At 40.5% G+C, this 18,319-nt stretch overlaps 1 protein-coding gene across 1 annotated transcript; it reads left to right on the top strand.

Annotated features, from left to right (window-relative positions):
• The first annotated feature begins 7,764 nt into the window (after nt 1-7,764).
• TBX22 (T-box transcription factor 22) lies at nt 7,765-17,209 on the top strand. The gene is made up of 8 exons (XM_037513012.1): nt 7,765-7,936; nt 8,538-8,721; nt 9,609-9,710; nt 11,394-11,568; nt 12,415-12,579; nt 13,213-13,277; nt 13,634-13,719; nt 16,590-17,209. Exons 1-8 carry the CDS (start codon nt 7,765-7,767, stop codon nt 17,207-17,209), a joined length of 1,569 nt encoding a protein of 522 aa, XP_037368909.1.
• Nucleotides 17,210-18,319: the final 1,110 nt, after the last annotated feature.

The raw sequence follows: 18,319 nt of genomic DNA, 5'->3' as shown, positions 1-18,319 counted from the left end.
AGGAAATCAAGAAGAATCTTAGATTTATGTGTGATTGACAGTAAGTTGGAAACATTAGGAACCTGGGAATGCATTTTTGGACTCTTAAAACTTAATTAATAGAATTTAATTTAGTGTTCAATTTTGATAATTTATTGTTCAGTTTTGATACACTGTGTGGTACTCCTCAAATGCTAGTTTCCCACACAGGAACTGCACATGTTTTACCTGGTTTAGGGGTTTCATTCTGGAGTTCCCTGGTTCTTCCAGGTGATATATGACTTTGCAGTGCCTTAGCCAAATGCCATATAATTACGGATTTTCTCATTCTTTGGAAGGTATTATGCTTCTCTGGGGAGAGAGAGGAGGTGTGCTCCAATTAAACCATAGTACATAGAAATCTATTTTCTAAAACAAGCATTTCTTTTCAAGTCGCACTGGGTTACTTGGTACTAGCAAGGTCTTCTGGCTTAAAGTTATTGCCTTTTTAAATTCTCTTTGAGCTGCCCTGGGCATGTTTCATTCTGCATCAGGAATATCAATCAGTCAATGCATTTGTGGGATTCTCTATGAATTAAAAATATATGCTTGTATTTACTCTTTCTTTAGAGATGTAGGGTTTGGATATGTGTAACATAGGCACTCAAGAAGGGGTCATGTTTCCTGAAAGTCTCTGCTTTGCCCAGGGCACCTAATGAGCTGACTGCTTGTGTGCATTCTCTGAGACTAAATAGGTTGCTTAATGGGCAAACTGGAAGCAGAGCCTACCTGGAACTGGACCTTACATTCATAGCTGCTGAGCTGCTATTAACTGGGATTTCAAAAGAAGTGCTGGGGATGGAGATGGGACAATTCAACTTGTAAAGCCAATCTCTACTTCTGGTTCAGAGTCATTTTTTCCCCAGAAGTGTTTGCCTGCAGTTTTTAGTAGGAATCCAGGAGCCTTGCGACCCTGAAAGCTGAAAGTAAAGACTGTCATTGTGCCTTCACTGCCGACCTTGAATCAAAGCAGATCTTCTAAGTCAGAGATGGAGTGGGTCATGTCTAACCAAAGGAGTAACCAGTGCTTCCCCCCTGGCCACTGGGAACCAGAATATCCCATTCTCTTGTACCCTGACTGTAGGTCACTTTCATCTGGATTTTAGAGACTGAGCTAATGCTGGTCTCTACTGAGAGAATGTTACCCTACATATGCCTACATAAACACACACTTCCCAGACATCTGTCTTCAAACTAAAGGAGGAGTCTATAGATGGCATCTGACAGTGAAATGGATGTCAAGGAGGTCACTATACAGTGGTATGGTTGTTTCTTTATATTCATACCTCCCCATGGAGGTTTTCAGGGGTTATTTGAAGGAGGGAGAACATAAGGGACAGATAGAGAGTGGAGGAAAGAGCACAGAATTAAAAGAGGAAAAGAGGGAGAAAAGAAATAGCGATAAAGTAAGGCAAATTGAGAGGTACAGAGACGGAGAGCTACAGAAACACACAGAAAAATTCAGATCAAGTAACAGAGAGACATAAAGAGACACACAGAATTTGAGAGGCAGATTTGAGCAGAGACCCACTGAGTATCAATAAATGTCTCCATAATAGCTTGATTGATGCTGGCTTGTTGTTTCTGAAAAATTGGATGAAATACACTGAATCTCTTTGAAACCAAGTTCCTCACCTGAAACCAGTTCTGTGGCCCACACATTCTATCAAGGCTCCAGTATATCAATACATCATCTACAGGAAAATTAAACAGTGAATCCATTCTGGATAAACATATCGTCACCTGAAAAATCCACTGAAAGCTAACTTTCAAATCTTTCCAATGCCAAAATGAAGTGATGGGGAAAGGAGAGTGGAACTTCTATTGAAAATAAAGAGAGATATCACTCTTGAGCAAAATACTTCATATCACTCCATGCATATCTGCAAACATTTTTACTTAAAAAATATAAACCTGTGGTCATTTTCACAGTACATACAAAGACACACACACAAATAGATTCTTATTTTAAAAAAGTTCTTCCAATCACAAAAACTTACTAAATCATTAAAAGACATTCTATTTAATCCTTAGATGTAAAGAAGAAGAGGATAAATGTGTCAATGAAAATAATTGTAAAATTTAAATTTGCCAAAATGAAATTAATGACTATGTTTCAGTTTAAGTGAAAGTTTTCAAAAGTTATCTCCTTTTAATAAAATGTTTCAAACCAGGACCATAATCTGGGAATGGAAATCAATTGTGAAGAGTGATACCAAGTGCTTTAGTATTTATAAAAATGCCAGCATACTTAACCTACTAATCTAATTAATTTCCATAGCCATTGGATTCACTTGAAGGCATTGCCCTAAAAAAAAATTCAATAATGACTTTGCAGGAGAAGTAATGCATACATTCAATTTAAATGACTATGGATTCTCAATCACAAAATATAAAAATAGATATATATGCCATCTCTCTATCAATCTTTTTTGATGACTCAGGTGAGACAAGTTTTGGACTGGATATTCAAAGTCTGAAGTTTGAGAAATGGAAATTTTTCAACTGGCGTCAAGAGATGAGATGACTTAGTCCCTTACTGAGTAATGACCATAGTGAGTTGCCTCCATGGTATAAATCATGGTCCTGTGGACCCAGTTTACTAAAGGCTGACATTCATTTTCCAAAACACATAACCATTGACTTTGTTCTTCCATTTTCCCCTTCTCCCTCAGTAATTAAAACATGATGAGTTCAGATAGCGATGTCCTTTTTGTTTTCAGAGTTTCTGTTTTTTTATCTTTCCTGTGTATCTTTATTACTTTATTATTATTAAGGCCTGCCATTTGCCCCTTGGAAACATTGATCAGCACATCCTAACGTTCACTTCATGCTGGAGCAGCTTTTTGTGACAATGTTACTATAGGAAACCCTGGAAGGAGAGAGTGAATGAATCAGCATAAATGGCTTTTGCATAGGTAGAGTAGATGTTTGCCTACTGTTGTTATTTTGATGGACTTAGGGAAAATTCCTCAAACTATTACCTAGTATTTCCCATTATCAGTATTTGTGTCGATGTTAGGTGTTGAAAAGTCCTTATCAAAACAGATCATCATAGAAATAGGAAAGGAAGTTTTTAACACTATAAACATACTCTGGCCATGATGAGGTGAGGTGCCAAAAGTAAGAAGGAGAAAATAGGTTGGAAATATTAAGGAAGATGTGAATGTAAATTAATATATTTTATCTACATGCTATCAGAAGAACACACACTTCCACTGCATTGGTTACTTCCAAAGATATCTTTTTATTTATTCTTTCGAATCATTTGTTTATTTATATATATTTTACATCATCGTTCATTTTTTTTTTTTTACACTTTTTGCTCTCTTTTCTCAGGTATAGTCCCTGTAAAATTCCCACCACCAATTCGCCTGTGCACCATCACCATAGTCTTGTGCTCTTCCTGCCCTCCTTTTAATTCCGTTCCCTCCCCCTCTCTTGTACAATGTCTCCAATTTATGGTTCTCTGTTTATTATTGTTTTGTTGTGTTGTGTTTTTATTATTTTTTCCTTGATCTCCTGTATGGTTCCCCTCTATTCCTCCTATAAGTGAAACCATCCAATATTTTTCTTTTTATTTCTGGATTATTTCACTGAGCATAATCTCTTCTAGCTCCATTCATGTTGCTGCAAATGACATGAGTATTTCCTTTTTGATTGCTGAATAGTACTCCATTGTATATATATACACCACATCTTCTTGATCCAGTCATCCATTTTTGGGCGTTTGGGTTGATTCCAAGTCTTACTTAATGTAAATAGTGCTGCAATACACATAGGACTGCAGGTATCCTTTTGAATGAATGTTTTTGTGTCCTTTACCAAAGATATCTTTTCAAGGATCAAGCTGTAAAATTAGAATATACATTCTGTCAGATGTATTTCCTATGGGTTTTTGAAACTCAAATGTAGTATTTTGGTTTGATTCACTAGATTTATTTGTTAAAAAAATTCTCACATTTAAAACAGGTGATTAATGAAACGAAGTGTCATTTGTTACTAGATATGTTGGTTCTACTGAGAAAGAGAGAGAGAAGGGAACCATATTTGTGTGCTATTCGTTCCTCAAAGAGTTAAAATCTCGGTGACACCTGCAAATGTTCCATGGTGTTGGTGAGTTCTTGTTTTGTGTCACAAAAATTGAGGACATGGACTGCAAGAAGTGAGTTTTAGAGAGTTTATTTACTGACAGAGAAGCAAAAAGCTACCCACAGAGGTAGGAAGGGAGCGCCGGCATTGGTATCCTAGAAAACCCCTCATGTCTAGGGTCTTTTATACTAAATGCAGCTTACTAAGGGGTCTCTATATGCTGAACACACACACATGGGGAGGTAGCTTGCTAAACATTAACACACAGGCAGCTAGAAGCACAGTAAACTTGCTAGAGATTAACACCATGTACAGCCAAAATGCAGGGCCATCACTTTGTGGCTGTCTCCCACTGACAGGCAGGTCTCCTGCTAACAGACACAGGGCCTGTAAATTTGCATTATTCTGCAATTTTCTTTTACCACTTTTATTCTCCGTGGGCCTCCACCCTGCCTACCTGGCCAGAATTTGTCTCAATTTCCTGCTTTTTAGCAAGATAATGCCTATATTAAGGGATACTAATTCAAGTGTTTCATTCGATTAGCACTCTAAATTTAACAAATGAACTCAATTTCTGTTTCTGAGCTGTGTCTTTTCATTAAGATCATAAATAGATAAGAAAAAAAACTTTCTGAGTAAGAGAGGTTAGACAAAAGCATTAATGTTCTTCATTTTTCCATTAATGACTACATAAAGAAACAAATGCCCATAGAGATGTGACCAAGATCACAACCAGACTTCGATGTTTTCCAACCCAAGTGCCTGGCACACTGACCTTACTTGTACTTGAGCTTACAATGTCCCTTTAAGGTAAGCATAGTATTTTTGCTAGCCCTGCGTGTTGAGTGGTGGATAGTTTGTTATTGAATCAAACCCTTTAGCAGCATTCAGACTGTAATTTATACTTTGCCATACTGCTTGAGATCATAAGACACTTTAAAAATCATAGTCAGTTCCCTAAATATCACCTTCCCATGGAACATCCAGATGCTCTCTACACACCACCTCTGTCAGTATCACTGTACACTTGACCTAAGGAATTTAAAGTAAAAGGCCATAAAAATTCTTGTCTTTTCAAGACTCAACTAAAGCAAAGTAAATAGCCCAGTCAAAAAAAAATGGGCAGAAGAGCTAAAACGAAACTTCTCCAAAGAGGAAATTCAAATGGCCAACAGTCATATGAAAAAATGTTCAACATCACTTATAATCAGGGAAATGCAAATCAAAACTACAATGAGATACCATCTTACACCCGTAAGCATGGCACATATTAAAAAAAAAAAAAAAAAAAAAAAAAAAACTAGCAACATGGAAGGGATCATGCTCAGCGAAATAAGCCAGAAAGAAAAAGAAAAATACCGGATGGTCTCACTCATAGCAGGAATCTAGAAAACTTAAATAAGGGACCAGGAAAATGAATAACTATAAGAAAGTGAAAATCAAAATCAACAAAAAACTATGAACCAGAGACACTTTTAGGGGGGTGGGGAAAGGAGGAATTGGGGTCAAAATAAGGGGGTGCAATTGTATGGGGAATATGAAAATTAAAAAAAAATAAAAAAAAACTAGCAATGATAAATGTTGGCCAGGGTGTGGAGAAAAAGGAACTCTCCTGCACTCCTGGTGGGAGTGCAAACTGGTCCAACCACTATGGAGAGCCTTGTGGAGTTTCCTCAACCTGCTAAAGATGGAGCTTCCATATGATCCAGCGATTCCACTCCTAGGTATTTACCCAAAGGACACAGAAACATTAATTCTAAAGGGCACCTGCACCCCTATGCTTATAGCAGCACTGTTTATAATAGCTGAGCTATGGAAACAGCCCAAATGCCCACAAATAGATGACTGGATCAAAAAGATGTGGCACATATACACAATGGAATATTACTCAGCAATCAAAAAAGATAAACTCATGAAATTTGCAGCAGCATGGACGGAGTTGGAAGGGATCATGCTCAGCGAAATAAGCCAGAAAGAAAAAGAAAAATACCGGATGGTCTCACTCATAGCAGGAATGTAGAAAACCTAAATAATGGACCAGGAAAAAGACTAATTATAATAAAGTAAAAATCAAAATCAACAAGCAACTATAAACCAGAGGCACACTACAGTGGGGAGGGGAGAAGGGAGTAGGATCAAAACAAGGGGGGTGGGAATTGTATGCATACTAAAACCTACATGAAAATGCATACATTGTGCAAAAGTGAAAAACGATGTAAAAATATATAAAATAAAATTTTAAAAAAATCATGTCTTTTACTCTGAAACTCCAGTATTAAGATACTAATCATTAAAATTCCATCCTCTTTTTAACAGTGTTAGAGTGACTTTAAATATTCTTTGAACAAATGTGTCAAGTGAAAACACCATTCATTAAGATCTAGTGTGCAAGTTGAGGAGTGCTGGATTTCTTATTTCTATGAAAAGTGGATGACCAAATCTCATGCAAACATGCAGATAACTCACATCTGCATGTATAAACATGCTCCTACAGTTGCTAAGCTAGACTCATTCTGACGCACACAAAATATGTGCTTTATCCAGTTTAAGGAAAAGCAGAACTCTGCCCAGGAAGATATTCCAGATACATTTATTTGAGCCTAACATTTTGAAGTGCCTTTCCTTGAGAATAAAGTTTTGGTTGGTATTCTGTTGGTGGTCGTGAAGTCCTTGGTCTGTGTTTGCTGGTTAAATCTTGCAAGAATAGACTTTGTGTGGGAATACTGGACTCTAGCAGAGGCAGGTCTTAAAGGCTCAAATTTGTTCTGATCGTTGACAGTGAACACCTGGGAGCCTCCTGATCACCCCGACCCATCTCCACAGGGATAGAGAGAAGAGATGAGCACAAATTCCACCCAATTTGAGACCCAGAATCAAACAATTATAGAACCAACCAACCCAGAAAGATTGTATTCCTCTAAATTTCCTTGGTGTGCTCACTAGAGAGCAAAAATAATCTCTGGGTCTGGCTGAAACTTTGATTTGCACAATTTAATGTAAAAATGTGACCGTATCTTTCCTCCTGCCTATCCTGAGCCCCTTTCCAGCCAATCCCCAATGCCCCTCTCCACCTCCACCCTCTCAGGTCAGACTCTGAAGTGTCACTCATGGTGTTTTTTTTTTTTTTTTGTTGTTGTTGTTGTTTTTTTTTTTTTAATGCTTCCAACAGTTACCAAAACAAACAGTGGAGGGTGTTAAGGTCCGGTATTCACTCAGTTGGAGCAACTGTATCTCCCAGTCCCAGAGGCTTGACCCGCCATTGGTGGCAGGTCCGCTCCAGAAAAGGCTCGCGTTTACCAATCTGTGAGCTCTGCCAGGTCCTGGAATCCAGTCTTTGAGGACTGATGGTCTGGACATTTCCACTTGGAGGGAGGAGATCGCTAAGGAAAGGGAGACTAGACTCCAGAAGACTTTGGCTCCAGTTGGATCTTCCTTTCCTTTTATTCTATTCAAGGACAAAGGTAGATATATTTATAAAAATTATTACACACACACACTTTTTTGTTTGCTGAAATATAGATCCAGAAATTGTTTTTCGGATTTGGGGATTTTTCCGCTTTCGCCCTTTGGTCTATCCTCTGCGCCCTCGCTCACGCTCCCTCCCAGATCAGGATGAAACTTTGCAGCGGCATTTTCCCTTCGCCCCCTGCAGGGATGGCTCTGAGCTCCCGGGCGCATGCCTTTTCAGTGGAAGCCTTGGTGGGAAGACCCGGCAAAAGAAAATTGCAAGACTCAAAAGAGGAGGTGCAGCCTGAGCTGCAGGAGAAAGAAGGCAGAGAGGAGAAGGGAAGGAGCAGCGCCGCAGGGAAGAAGAGAGAGCAGCCGGGTAAGTACCTCTCGCGTTGTACCAACTCACTGAGTCCGCCACGCTCGTTTGCCAGATCCCTAAGTTTCAGCCTGGACTGCGACGCTGGGACAGTGGTTTACTCTACAAGAGGATGCCCTGCCCCAGCTGGACGACCAAGTTCGGGCTCATGGGAACACCTTTGCCACCTGGCTGTGGGGAAGTTTCAGAGCTTCAAAGTGCAGTCCATAGTTTTGCAGTTCGTTTGCGGCGAAGGGGAGGGTGCCAATATGCTTGTGGAGAACCGAGGCTCTCCAACCTTCCCAAAGCCCTGAGATCCGGAGGTTAGCTGTATCTTTGGGTATGAAGCAGGGCATGCGCCGAGATTCCAAGGGAACCGAAAGTCTGTAGGAGAGCGAGGATAAGTTGATTTGAAGAAGGGCCATGTATTTCATGGGGCGCACCTTGGGTCCCTTTCTCTCAATCATGGGGCCACAGTGGGTGTTACGGGGATCTTGGGAATCCGCCGCGGAGATTCCTGGTGAACAGACAAGGCCAGCCCGTTCCAAGACAGGCGTCAGCGCGAAAGGGGCGCGCAAACAGCGCAGCTCTCTCAGACGCTCGGCATCTCTGTGTCCAACAGAAAAGCTACCCAAGACAGAGCCCTCAGTAACAGCTTTAACAAGTTGTGGAGGTGGTGGCGGAGACCGCGACAGCGTCGAAAATCTGGAAGAAAAAGAGGCTATTCAAGTGGAGCTTCAAGGATCCGAGCTGTGGAAGAGATTCCATGACATCGGGACTGAGATGATCATTACTAAGGCTGGCAGGTTTGCCTCCGCCCAAGCTGTTCAAGGGCCATACACAGTAGGCGCTTAATGTACCTCTCACTTTCATAAGATATCGTGCTTCCAGTTTATGCTCCTGTACTCCTCCCCCCCACCTCTCCACCCTGACATTAGGATGCTTCTGCCTTTCAATTGACCAGACTAGGATGAGGGGCCTAACCCATGCTAGTGGCTCAGCCTTTCTTTCCTGTATGTTCAGAACTCCTGACTTCAAAATTTCATTCTACCAGTTCCTGTCAGTGTAATATATGAAAAAAGTTAGACCTGCCACTGCAGGTACATGCCATCCCATGTCTTAAGTTATTGCTTGATCTCTCTCAAAGCCTCACAATTATCAGTGGGCAATATCCCCCTGAGCAGACTCCCAGTCCATCATCCCTAGTGAAGATCAATTTGAGGTGGGTCTGTCCCACTTCCTCATTTGCTGTGGGTCAGCTTCTTCATGGAAGTTGTATAATTTGTGTGTGTGTGTGTGTGTGTGTGTGTGTGTATGTATGTGAATATTCTTAATTTCAGTCTTTTCCAAATCTGCTTCACAGGAAGTACTGCTGAAAATCTGGAGGAAGGTCACAGCTTTTTCTGTCTTATTTTCTCTTCTATAGATTTCTACTGTGGTGGTGGTGGTGGTGGTGGGCGTAGGGATTGAACAAAATTTTGTGGTGAGGATATTCTGCTCCCTTTAAAAATCCTCAACTTGTTCAGCTAGGCATGCAACCAGTCTTTCTTCATGTAACAAATATCATTTTCTGGAACTGTCCTAGAATGGGAAGTGTATTGTGAATTCCTTCACTTTTCATTTGTCCCCAAGCCTATCCGATTTCAGATGTCTCAAAAAGCTCCCTGGTCAGTCATTCTTTTCTCTTCCACAGGAGGATGTTTCCCTCTATTCGCATCAAGGTGAAAGGGCTGGACCCAGGGAAGCAGTACTATGTGGCCATTGATGTAGTGCCTGTGGATTCCAAACGCTATAGGTAACCAGTCCTGAAGAAGGAGGTATCCTAAGTCCAGGTTGGAGATGGCAGCTTGATCCATGAATCTGAAAACCGTGAAAACTGTTTTGAAAACCCTAACATGAATGATTGGATTGCTGTCCTGGGGGCTTTGGGAGTTGAATTTTCTCTCTCAAACCCTATTGGAAAAAACTCAGACTTGCTCCTCTTTTCTCTTACTTCTGAAAAAAAAAAACATATGTGTCAATTTGTGCTTCAGTGTATCCCCAGTCTCTTGCCTATTCACTGTTCTGGCCTTCTCTGTGCAAATTACAGAGAGTTTTTGCTCAAGTAGGAAGAAAGGAAGGTATTTGAAACAATCTGAGGAGAAATGCCTGGGGTTCTCAGGTCACAGTGGGCTCTGGACCGTGCTGCTTTGACAGCAGTGTCCTGGAATGATGCCCTGAGTTGTCATCCAAAGCTAGTCCAGCAGTTATCATTCCTAGGTTCATTTTTTTTTTTTAATAGAGGCATGTTTTATTTATTTATTTATTCATTTGTTTGTTTGTTTTGTCTATACATGCACTGGGTACAGTCAGAAGCTCGGGAGGGTGAGAGAATTCACCAGAGCCAGAGCGGGGAGCAGAGCAAGCAGAAGGACTGAAGTACACTGCTGAGGGTAGCAGCGGGTGGCAGGAGAGGTCTGCGCGCCATGTGGGACCCTCATCTGGTGGCCGGGGAGCAGCTGGGATCGAACCTGTGCCGCAGAGGCTGCGGGCAGCTTTGCAACCCAGCGCTCAACCGCTGCGCCACCGGGGAGGCCCCATAGGTTCATTTTTTTTCTACCTGCCTTAGCCTCTCTCCTGAAGCAGAGGATGGTCCCTAGAGTATAGGTGCAAGCTCTTGATGCAGGTTCTTTACTTAGAGCAGGGAATATGTGGCTGAATTGCCCCAAAACCAGCACAGAAGCATCTGACTAGCCATTGCTTTGATTAAGGAGACTCTGATGTTTGTGAAGGAAACTCAGAGCCAACCACATTGGAGTTGTGAGTGTTAAACCTAGGAGTGCATGTCCGATCTGTGAAAAGAGATAACTATCCAGGTTTGAGGTGGAGGGAGAAGACACACTCTGCCTCAGCCTGAAAATAGCAGGAAAAAATCATTTCCTTTTCTCTTAGAGCTGGTTTGGGAATGCTACATACAGTTGAACTGTTGAAACTGAAAACTGTGAGAAAATCAGCCCTGGGGCAACATGAAACGGAGTTCCTGGGGGTGTTCCAATGAAACCTCCTCAGCTTTGATCACAGCTGGTGGCCACCAGCTAGGCAAACTCATTCTTCACCCCTCTACTTCTTCCCTGAGGCTTCTTGACCAAGTATGAGGAGGGCTTAGGTTTTTTTGGTTTTTTTTTAAGAGTATTTGTGCTGAAAAATGGGTTAGATCTACTTCTGTTGCAGTTCCCCTTGAGAAAATACAACCATAATGAAATTACATGACATTTTTACTACTCCTGGCACCTCACTGCTTTTTCATGACATATGCTTATTTACAGTCTGTTTTCTGTCCCTGAACATTTTTGAAAGCCAAGTTGGATCTCCTACTCACAGCCTTTAGAATTAGCTGGCAAAGCTTGTCCAAGGCCTTAGGACCCCATAGTGTCAGGCTTCATCCCAAGTTCCTGACTTTGACTGACTGCACTTAATGCCACACTCCACATCTTTGTAGGTATGTATACCACAGCTCACAGTGGATGGTGGCTGGGAATACTGACCACTCCTACATCACTGCCAGGTTCTATGTTCACCCGGACTCGCCTTGCTCTGGAGAGACCTGGATGAGGCAAATCATCAGCTTTGATCGTTTGAAACTCACCAACAATGAGATGGATGACAAAGGTCATGTAAGTGTGAGCAATCCTTTGCTCTGAGGAGGTAAGGGAGGTACCAGAGTTTCAACTCCAGGGTCTTGCTGGAGAATCAAGGATCCTCTGCCAGATGTGCATGTTGTGTTCTTTATGAATTCTCAAGTTTTGGGCCTGAGGTCTGCAGATTTGGTGTCTGAGAGTGCTGGGTTGGTGAACATAACCTGGAAGATCAAATGAGACTTTTTAAAGGAGCATGCCTGGTCTGGGAGAGTGGAAGGGAATACTTCATGGAGATTTCTGGCACCTCAGCTTCTTGGACTATCATTATGGGCTGTGATTCCCTTCCCCTAGTTGAACATCTTTTGTGTAGCCTGGTGTGTGGCGGGACTATTCCCTGCGACCCATCCCCATAGAAGGACTTTTCAGGTAGCATGTATCTTGAGCTTTCTTCCTTGGGGCACCTCAGTTCATGGCCTGCCTGGCCTGGACACAAAAGGAGAGAGAGCTTACTACATTAAGAAGTGGGGGGTGTTAGATAGTAGTCCATCAATTACAGCTCATGGAATTTATAACAGGTAGTGAAATCCCAGTGACACTTGGGGACATTACATGGACATCTACATTTGGAAGCAGGAAATGAACTTACCTGGAAATGGAATCACTGCTACCTGTTGTTTTTGTACCCCACTCAGTAAATCTCTTAGCTCTGATGGCCTTTGTCTAGAGTCAAATGGCCCAGCAAAATCCTTGTGTGTGATTAGTCTAGATTTTATGGCTTAGTCTCACTTTTGTGTGTGGGCAGTTTGGGGGCATTGATGAGAGGGGGCTAGTGTTGTGAAGCAAAGCCAATTTCTAGGCAGCATTTGACCATTTCTCCTCCAGATCATTCTGCAGTCTATGCATAAGTACAAGCCCCGTGTACATGTGATGGAACAGGACAGCAGAGTTGACCTGTGCCGGATTCAGTCCCTGCCTGCTGAAGGGGTTAAAACGTTCTCCTTTAAAGAAACTGAGTTCACCACGGTGACAGCTTACCAAAACCAGCAGGTAAAGCCAACTAGGTTGCAGGCAAGCAGGTATAGCTCCAGAGGGATCTTAGGGATAGAGGCAAGCTGAACTTCATGGATTGAATTTTCCATGATTTTAAAAAAATCATAATCTTATTGCATTGTCATCAAAGGCAAGTTTAATTATGAATTGTGTAGGTAGGTCCTGTGTTAGAAAGTAGAGCAGAACAAAGAATGCCAGGAAAGAGATAGCCATTCCAAATTTGACTGAGCAATATATTTACGTTTATTTAACATGAAAAGTGCTTAGTGTTTGTTGGAGCCATGAAAAGCAGCAGTGACAGGGCCTCCCTGATGGCACAGGGGTTAAAGTCTCAGTGCTATAAAGCTAGCACCAGCCACTGCTGCTCCCTGCCAGGGAGGTGACCCACATGGTGCAGCAGACCTCTCATCTCACCCACTGCTCCGTTCAGCAGTGTATTTCAATAGATCCACCTGTTTTGCTCTTCACTCTGTCTCTGGTCAATCCTCTCATTCCCCTGCACCTCTGGCCTACACAGCAGTTCTTGTATGCATAAATAAATAAAAATAAATCTTTAAAAAATAATAAAAGCAGCAGTGACAGTGTTAATACTGAGGGGGCTAATTTTATCTTTCTCTTTTGAATCCACAGATTACGAAACTGAAAATAGACAGGAATCCTTTTGCTAAAGGATTTAGAGATCCTGGAAGAAACAGGTAACCAACATAACAATCACATGTAATATTTATATTGCCCTTTTCACAAGTAATACAGATAAGAAAACTGTGGCACAGAAACTCAGAGGTTTTAAGCTTTATAACTAGCAGCTGGTAGGAGAGGTCCTAGATGTTTTGTCTCTAAAATGTTGCCTCCTCCCACTCCCTCCCCAACCCATTGCTTATTCTATCCTGGGGTTTTTATTTAGGGAATGAAAATTTTATTCTGAAGTCTAGCTATAAAAAATATTTCAGATATTCACTCCTAAAATCAGTAACAAAGTAACTCAAAAGTTTACATAAATCACTTTCAGGAATTGTATTCTGGATTTGCTGAAGTTTTAATCTTTTCTCAGGGGTATGTTCGATGGACTTTTAGAGACCTACCCATGGAGGCCTTCTTTCACTGTGGATTTTAAAACTTTTGGCGCAGAGACACAAGGTAAGGGAAGTTTTATTAATTTTTTGGGTTTTAAATGTTAATGAAATTACATCTGTATCAAATGTTACAGAAAAGAATAAGTATATACCAGAAAATATGTGTTTACAAGAAAGTAGGTTTATATTTGTTGTGATAAGAAAGTAAGAAGAGAGGGAGGGAATCTTCCATGCAGGAAAAGAGCAGAGCCATGGTAACGGTATATTATTTGACTTTCATCTTCTTTAGTAACCATACATCCTGAGTTCTCCAGATCTCACCTGAATTCTTTAGTATCACACTGTCTCATACCCTTTGTTATTTGCCTATTTGCGTCCTTATTTGAAAATGTGTTATATATTGATATAAATATTTTAGTTTTATGGAACTTCTAGCACAAGTTAAAATGACTTCTATTAAATTTTACCTCCACCTTGTCTAATTTTACTTTTCTAGTGAGTAGGGAAGTAAATGTTTAAAAAATATTAAACCATTATAATTTGCTTAATTGCCACAAAGATTTAAAATATTTGCAATGTATTCATTCTCAGGTGGTGTATGAAATGACTAAATAATACTATTTAGAAAATGAAGGCTTTGTGGTAGGAAAATGTATGTCTTCATTTCCTCTGGTATTTAACAATAAATAGAAGAGTATTTGCAAGCAAAATGTAATTATTTTACCCCTTTTGTCTTTACCCCATTAATGTTGTTTATCTCTGAAGACTAAATCAAAGTTACAGTTATGGAGAAAATTATCAACATTATAGTTAGGTTGAGTTTTACATAATACCATAACAACCAAATGAAATATGAGGAGAGAATTTTAATCATTTGGTGAAATATTTCACTGGATTGGGCCTCCCCGGTGGCGCAACAGTTGAGCGCTGGGTTGCGAAGCTGCCCACAGCCTCCGCAGCGCTGGTTCGACACCAGGCAGCCGGGTGAGGGTCCCACATGGCACGTAGACCTCTGCTCCTGCCAACCGCTGCTCCCCTCAGCTGTGTACTTTGTCAGTCTGCCTGCTCTGCTCTCGGCTCTGGCTCTGGTGAATTTTCTCACCCTCCCGTGGTTCTGACTGTACCCAGTGCTTGTATAGATATATAAATAAATCTTTAAAAAATATTTCACTGGGTTAATTGTATTAATTTGGTTTAAAGAGTTGCATATAAAAATATGAACATAAATTTTATATCACTTTAACTAATAGCATTTAGGCAGCATGTTTTTAAATATCCAAGTCAACACAAAGTACATGAATAAAGAAAAAAAGACTAAAGGTGATCATTAATTGGTAATTTATTATAATACTGTTTTATTAATAATTTAAACTGTTCAAACTGCACTCAAATAGCAAATAGAGGGGCACTATTTTTTAAATAACTTTTGAATGTTTACTTATAAAAGATATTTACCATGTTGTTCATAAAGTATTAGGCTATATCAACATACACAAAATAGTTGATTAAGAGAACAGCAACACCAATAAAATGAGCAAACCTAGCCAATAAACACACAACTCATCCCACACACACACATCCCTTGATCTCATTCAGTGAATAACCTCTTTTTAAATTCAAGCACAGGGCCTCCCTGGTGGAGCAGCAGATTGAGCACAGTGCTGTGAAGCTCTCCGCAGCCTCTCAGCATGGGTTTGATTCCCGGCGGACAGGGAGAAACCCACATGGCGTGGCAGACCTTTCCTGCCTCACCCACTGCTCCCCTCAGCAGTGTTTTCAGTCGTTCTGCCTGTTCTACTCCCAGCTCTGTCTCTGGTGAATTCTCTCACCCTCCTGCGCCTCTGGCCTGTATCCCAGTTCTTGTATAAATAAATAAATAAATAAATCTTAAAAAAATAAATAAATTCAAGCACAGTCAAGATTTCCCTAGACTGTACAACTATCCCTATTTTAGTAGAAGTCAGACTAACATAAAAGTTCACCTGACAACATTTATTTAAAAGATTTATTTATTTATTTATTTATTTATACAAGCACTGGGTATAGTCAGAAGTGTGGGTGGGTGAGAGAATTCACCAGAGCCAGAGCGGGGAGCAGAGCAGGCAGAAGGACCAAAGGAGGGGAGCAGCGGGCACGGCAGGAGAGGTCTGCGCGCCATGTGGGACCCTCGCCTGTGGCCAGGGATCGAACTGGCACTGCAGAGGCTGCGGGCAACTTCACAGCCCAGCGCTCAACCACTGCGCCACCGGGGAGGCCCCTTCACCTGACAACATTGATACGAGCACTTTTTAAATAACTTTTGAATGTTTACTTATAAAAGATATTTACCATTTCCATTTTGATATTTTTAAAGATTTATTTTTATTTATTTATGCTATGCATACAAGAACTGAGCTATAGGTCAGAGGTACAGGGGGGTGGGAGGATTCACCAGAGACAGAGTGGGGAGCAGAACAGGTGGGTCTACACTGCAAATACACTGTTGTGTACATGTAAGTACACTGCTAAGGGGAGATGCGGTGAGACAGCAGAAGTCTGCTCTGCCATGTGGGTTAGCTGCCTGGCTGGGGATCAAACTCAGGCGGTAGCAGTGATAGCTCTAAGACTTTATATGTAGGTCCCCAGGGAGGCCCTCTGGGTCATATTTAGATAGGTTTCTTTTGTAAGTCATTGGGTAAATGATTTTCAAGTGCCTAGCACAGTTCTTGAACATAGTAAATGCCCAAAGCATGATGACATAATATTAGTGCTAAAAGTTATAATGGTAGAAGTAGAAACCATGTTTAGCTTTGCTCAGAGGAATGAACATGTTACTTTTCAAAGAAGTTAAAAGAACTGTGAACTTGCATGGATAGCTAATATAAGAATGAAGCAGGGATGGTTATGGGCATGATTACTGATTCAGTTTCTTGTTCATTGAATTGTCATTCACAGGTGGAAGTAGAGGCTCATCTTCAGTGGCTTCTAGTGGAGGGGATCCCTCTCCTTTGAACTCTTTGTTTTCTCCACCTTGCTCTCCACCTACATTTCACTTACCTCCAAGTTCCTTTGGAATGCCCTGTCTGGAGGCGTATCTGCACAATATCAACCTGCCACTTAGCTACAAGATTTGTCCAACTAATTTTTGGCAACTGCAACATCTTGTCTTGCCGGCCACTGAAAGACTAGCAAGCCACAACAGTTGTAAGTCTTTAGCTCCACTCATGATGGAAGTTCCTATGTTTTCTTCCCTGAGGTTTGCCAAAGCAAAAAATGGCTTATCTGAAGAGTTCAATGAACAGTGTCTACAAGCATCTAATTCTGCCAGTCAAATGTTGTATGGATTACAGGCATCTGGAAACGTTTTATCAGCAAACCCCATTGCACAGGAAGCAACTGGTTGCACTTTCCATCCTCCTCATGGCTTTTATAGGTACAACTTCCCTGTGCCATCCACAGTGGCAAATGTTGCCAATCATCTCAAAGTGAATGATAACAACCAAGTCCAAGTTTCTTTTAGAAAAGGCAAATGCAGTCAAGCTCATTGGTATCCAACAATTAATAATTGCCTTTAATGGAATAATGGAATAGTCACATTCTTAAAACAATGACACATAAACATATATTTTCTTTATTTGTAGCCAAAGAAAGATCAAAAACTATTGAGATTAAAAAACTTCACTATCAGGGAATATTTCCTTTTATGCACTTAAAGTGTCTTATCAAATGTTCACAAGAAGTTGTTATAGGTCAAATCATACCTATAATAATATGTGATTGCATGGTCTTAGGTCTCCAAATAAGATATTCAGTAAATATTATTTGAAGATGTAGACTACAATGAAAATTGGACTCTAGGTGACAGAATCTCTAGTTATAAGAAGGCAGTTTATTATGCCAACTTCTTAACAGGCAGAATGAGGGGTATCCCAGGACCCCTAATTGCTTCATAAATATTGATAATGACCGAAGAAGATGGATTTAATGCCTGTGAAACCAGTGAAAACAATTTCAGATTTATCTAGGAATGTTAGCTTCATTTTAATGATCAATTTAGTATTTGTAGAAGAAAATTTTCACCATTTATTTGCATTACACTTTTGTACTCTGCTACTGAAAAAACTGCTAATCTCAATATCAAGATGGAAATGAGAACACAAACTTTCAAATATTATTTTTATTAATCTTTGCAGCCTAAATAACCATTTAACATGAGGATAAAATTAAACGCAAAATTTCTAAATAAATGTGATCTTTTATTTCATTTTATTTTTTTAACAAAAGAGCAGTTTTATTTTTGTATACAAATGGTGGATCTTACAGAAAAGATATGAAAATCCTTTAAAAGTGGTTAGGTGTGGCACTTACAAACCATTTAGCAAATGTGGGAAAGTGACAAGACAAGGGTTTAGGCTCCTAGTGGTGATTAATTGTGAGAAGGTAAAAATATGGGGGAGAGTGATGAAAGAAAGGGTCATTTTAGTAAAGCTTGTTATGAAGATTTAAGTTGTTTTTAGGGAGGTGTTAGGATCAGTGTGCTGGGTCCTTGTGTTACCTGTGAGAAAAGTTTCACCAGATTTCCCCTTACAGCATCACACGGTGAGTTTCCCTAGGAGAAAAAAGCAGTTAGTTATATACTAAAGGGCAGGTTTATTACATAGAAAAAAGGAAAGGCAAGAAAGGAC

This window comes from Talpa occidentalis, unplaced genomic scaffold, assembly GCF_014898055.3.
Source record: "Talpa occidentalis isolate TD23 unplaced genomic scaffold, MPIMG_talOcc4v2.1 talOcc4.15, whole genome shotgun sequence".
NCBI classification, from domain to species: domain Eukaryota; kingdom Metazoa; phylum Chordata; class Mammalia; order Eulipotyphla; family Talpidae; genus Talpa; species Talpa occidentalis.
This window is presented reverse-complemented; position numbering and strand designations above follow the sequence as displayed.

Coding starts and splice junctions, on each gene's coding strand:
- TBX22 (XM_037513012.1), top strand. CDS start 7,765: ATGGCTCTGAGCTCCCGGGCGCATGCCTTTTCAGTGGAAGCCTTGGTG. Junction 7,937..8,537: donor GAAGAAGAGAGAGCAGCCGG/GTAAGTACCTCT, acceptor TGTGTCCAACAG/AAAAGCTACCCAAGACAGAG. Junction 9,711..11,393: donor GTGGATTCCAAACGCTATAG/GTAACCAGTCCT, acceptor ACATCTTTGTAG/GTATGTATACCACAGCTCAC.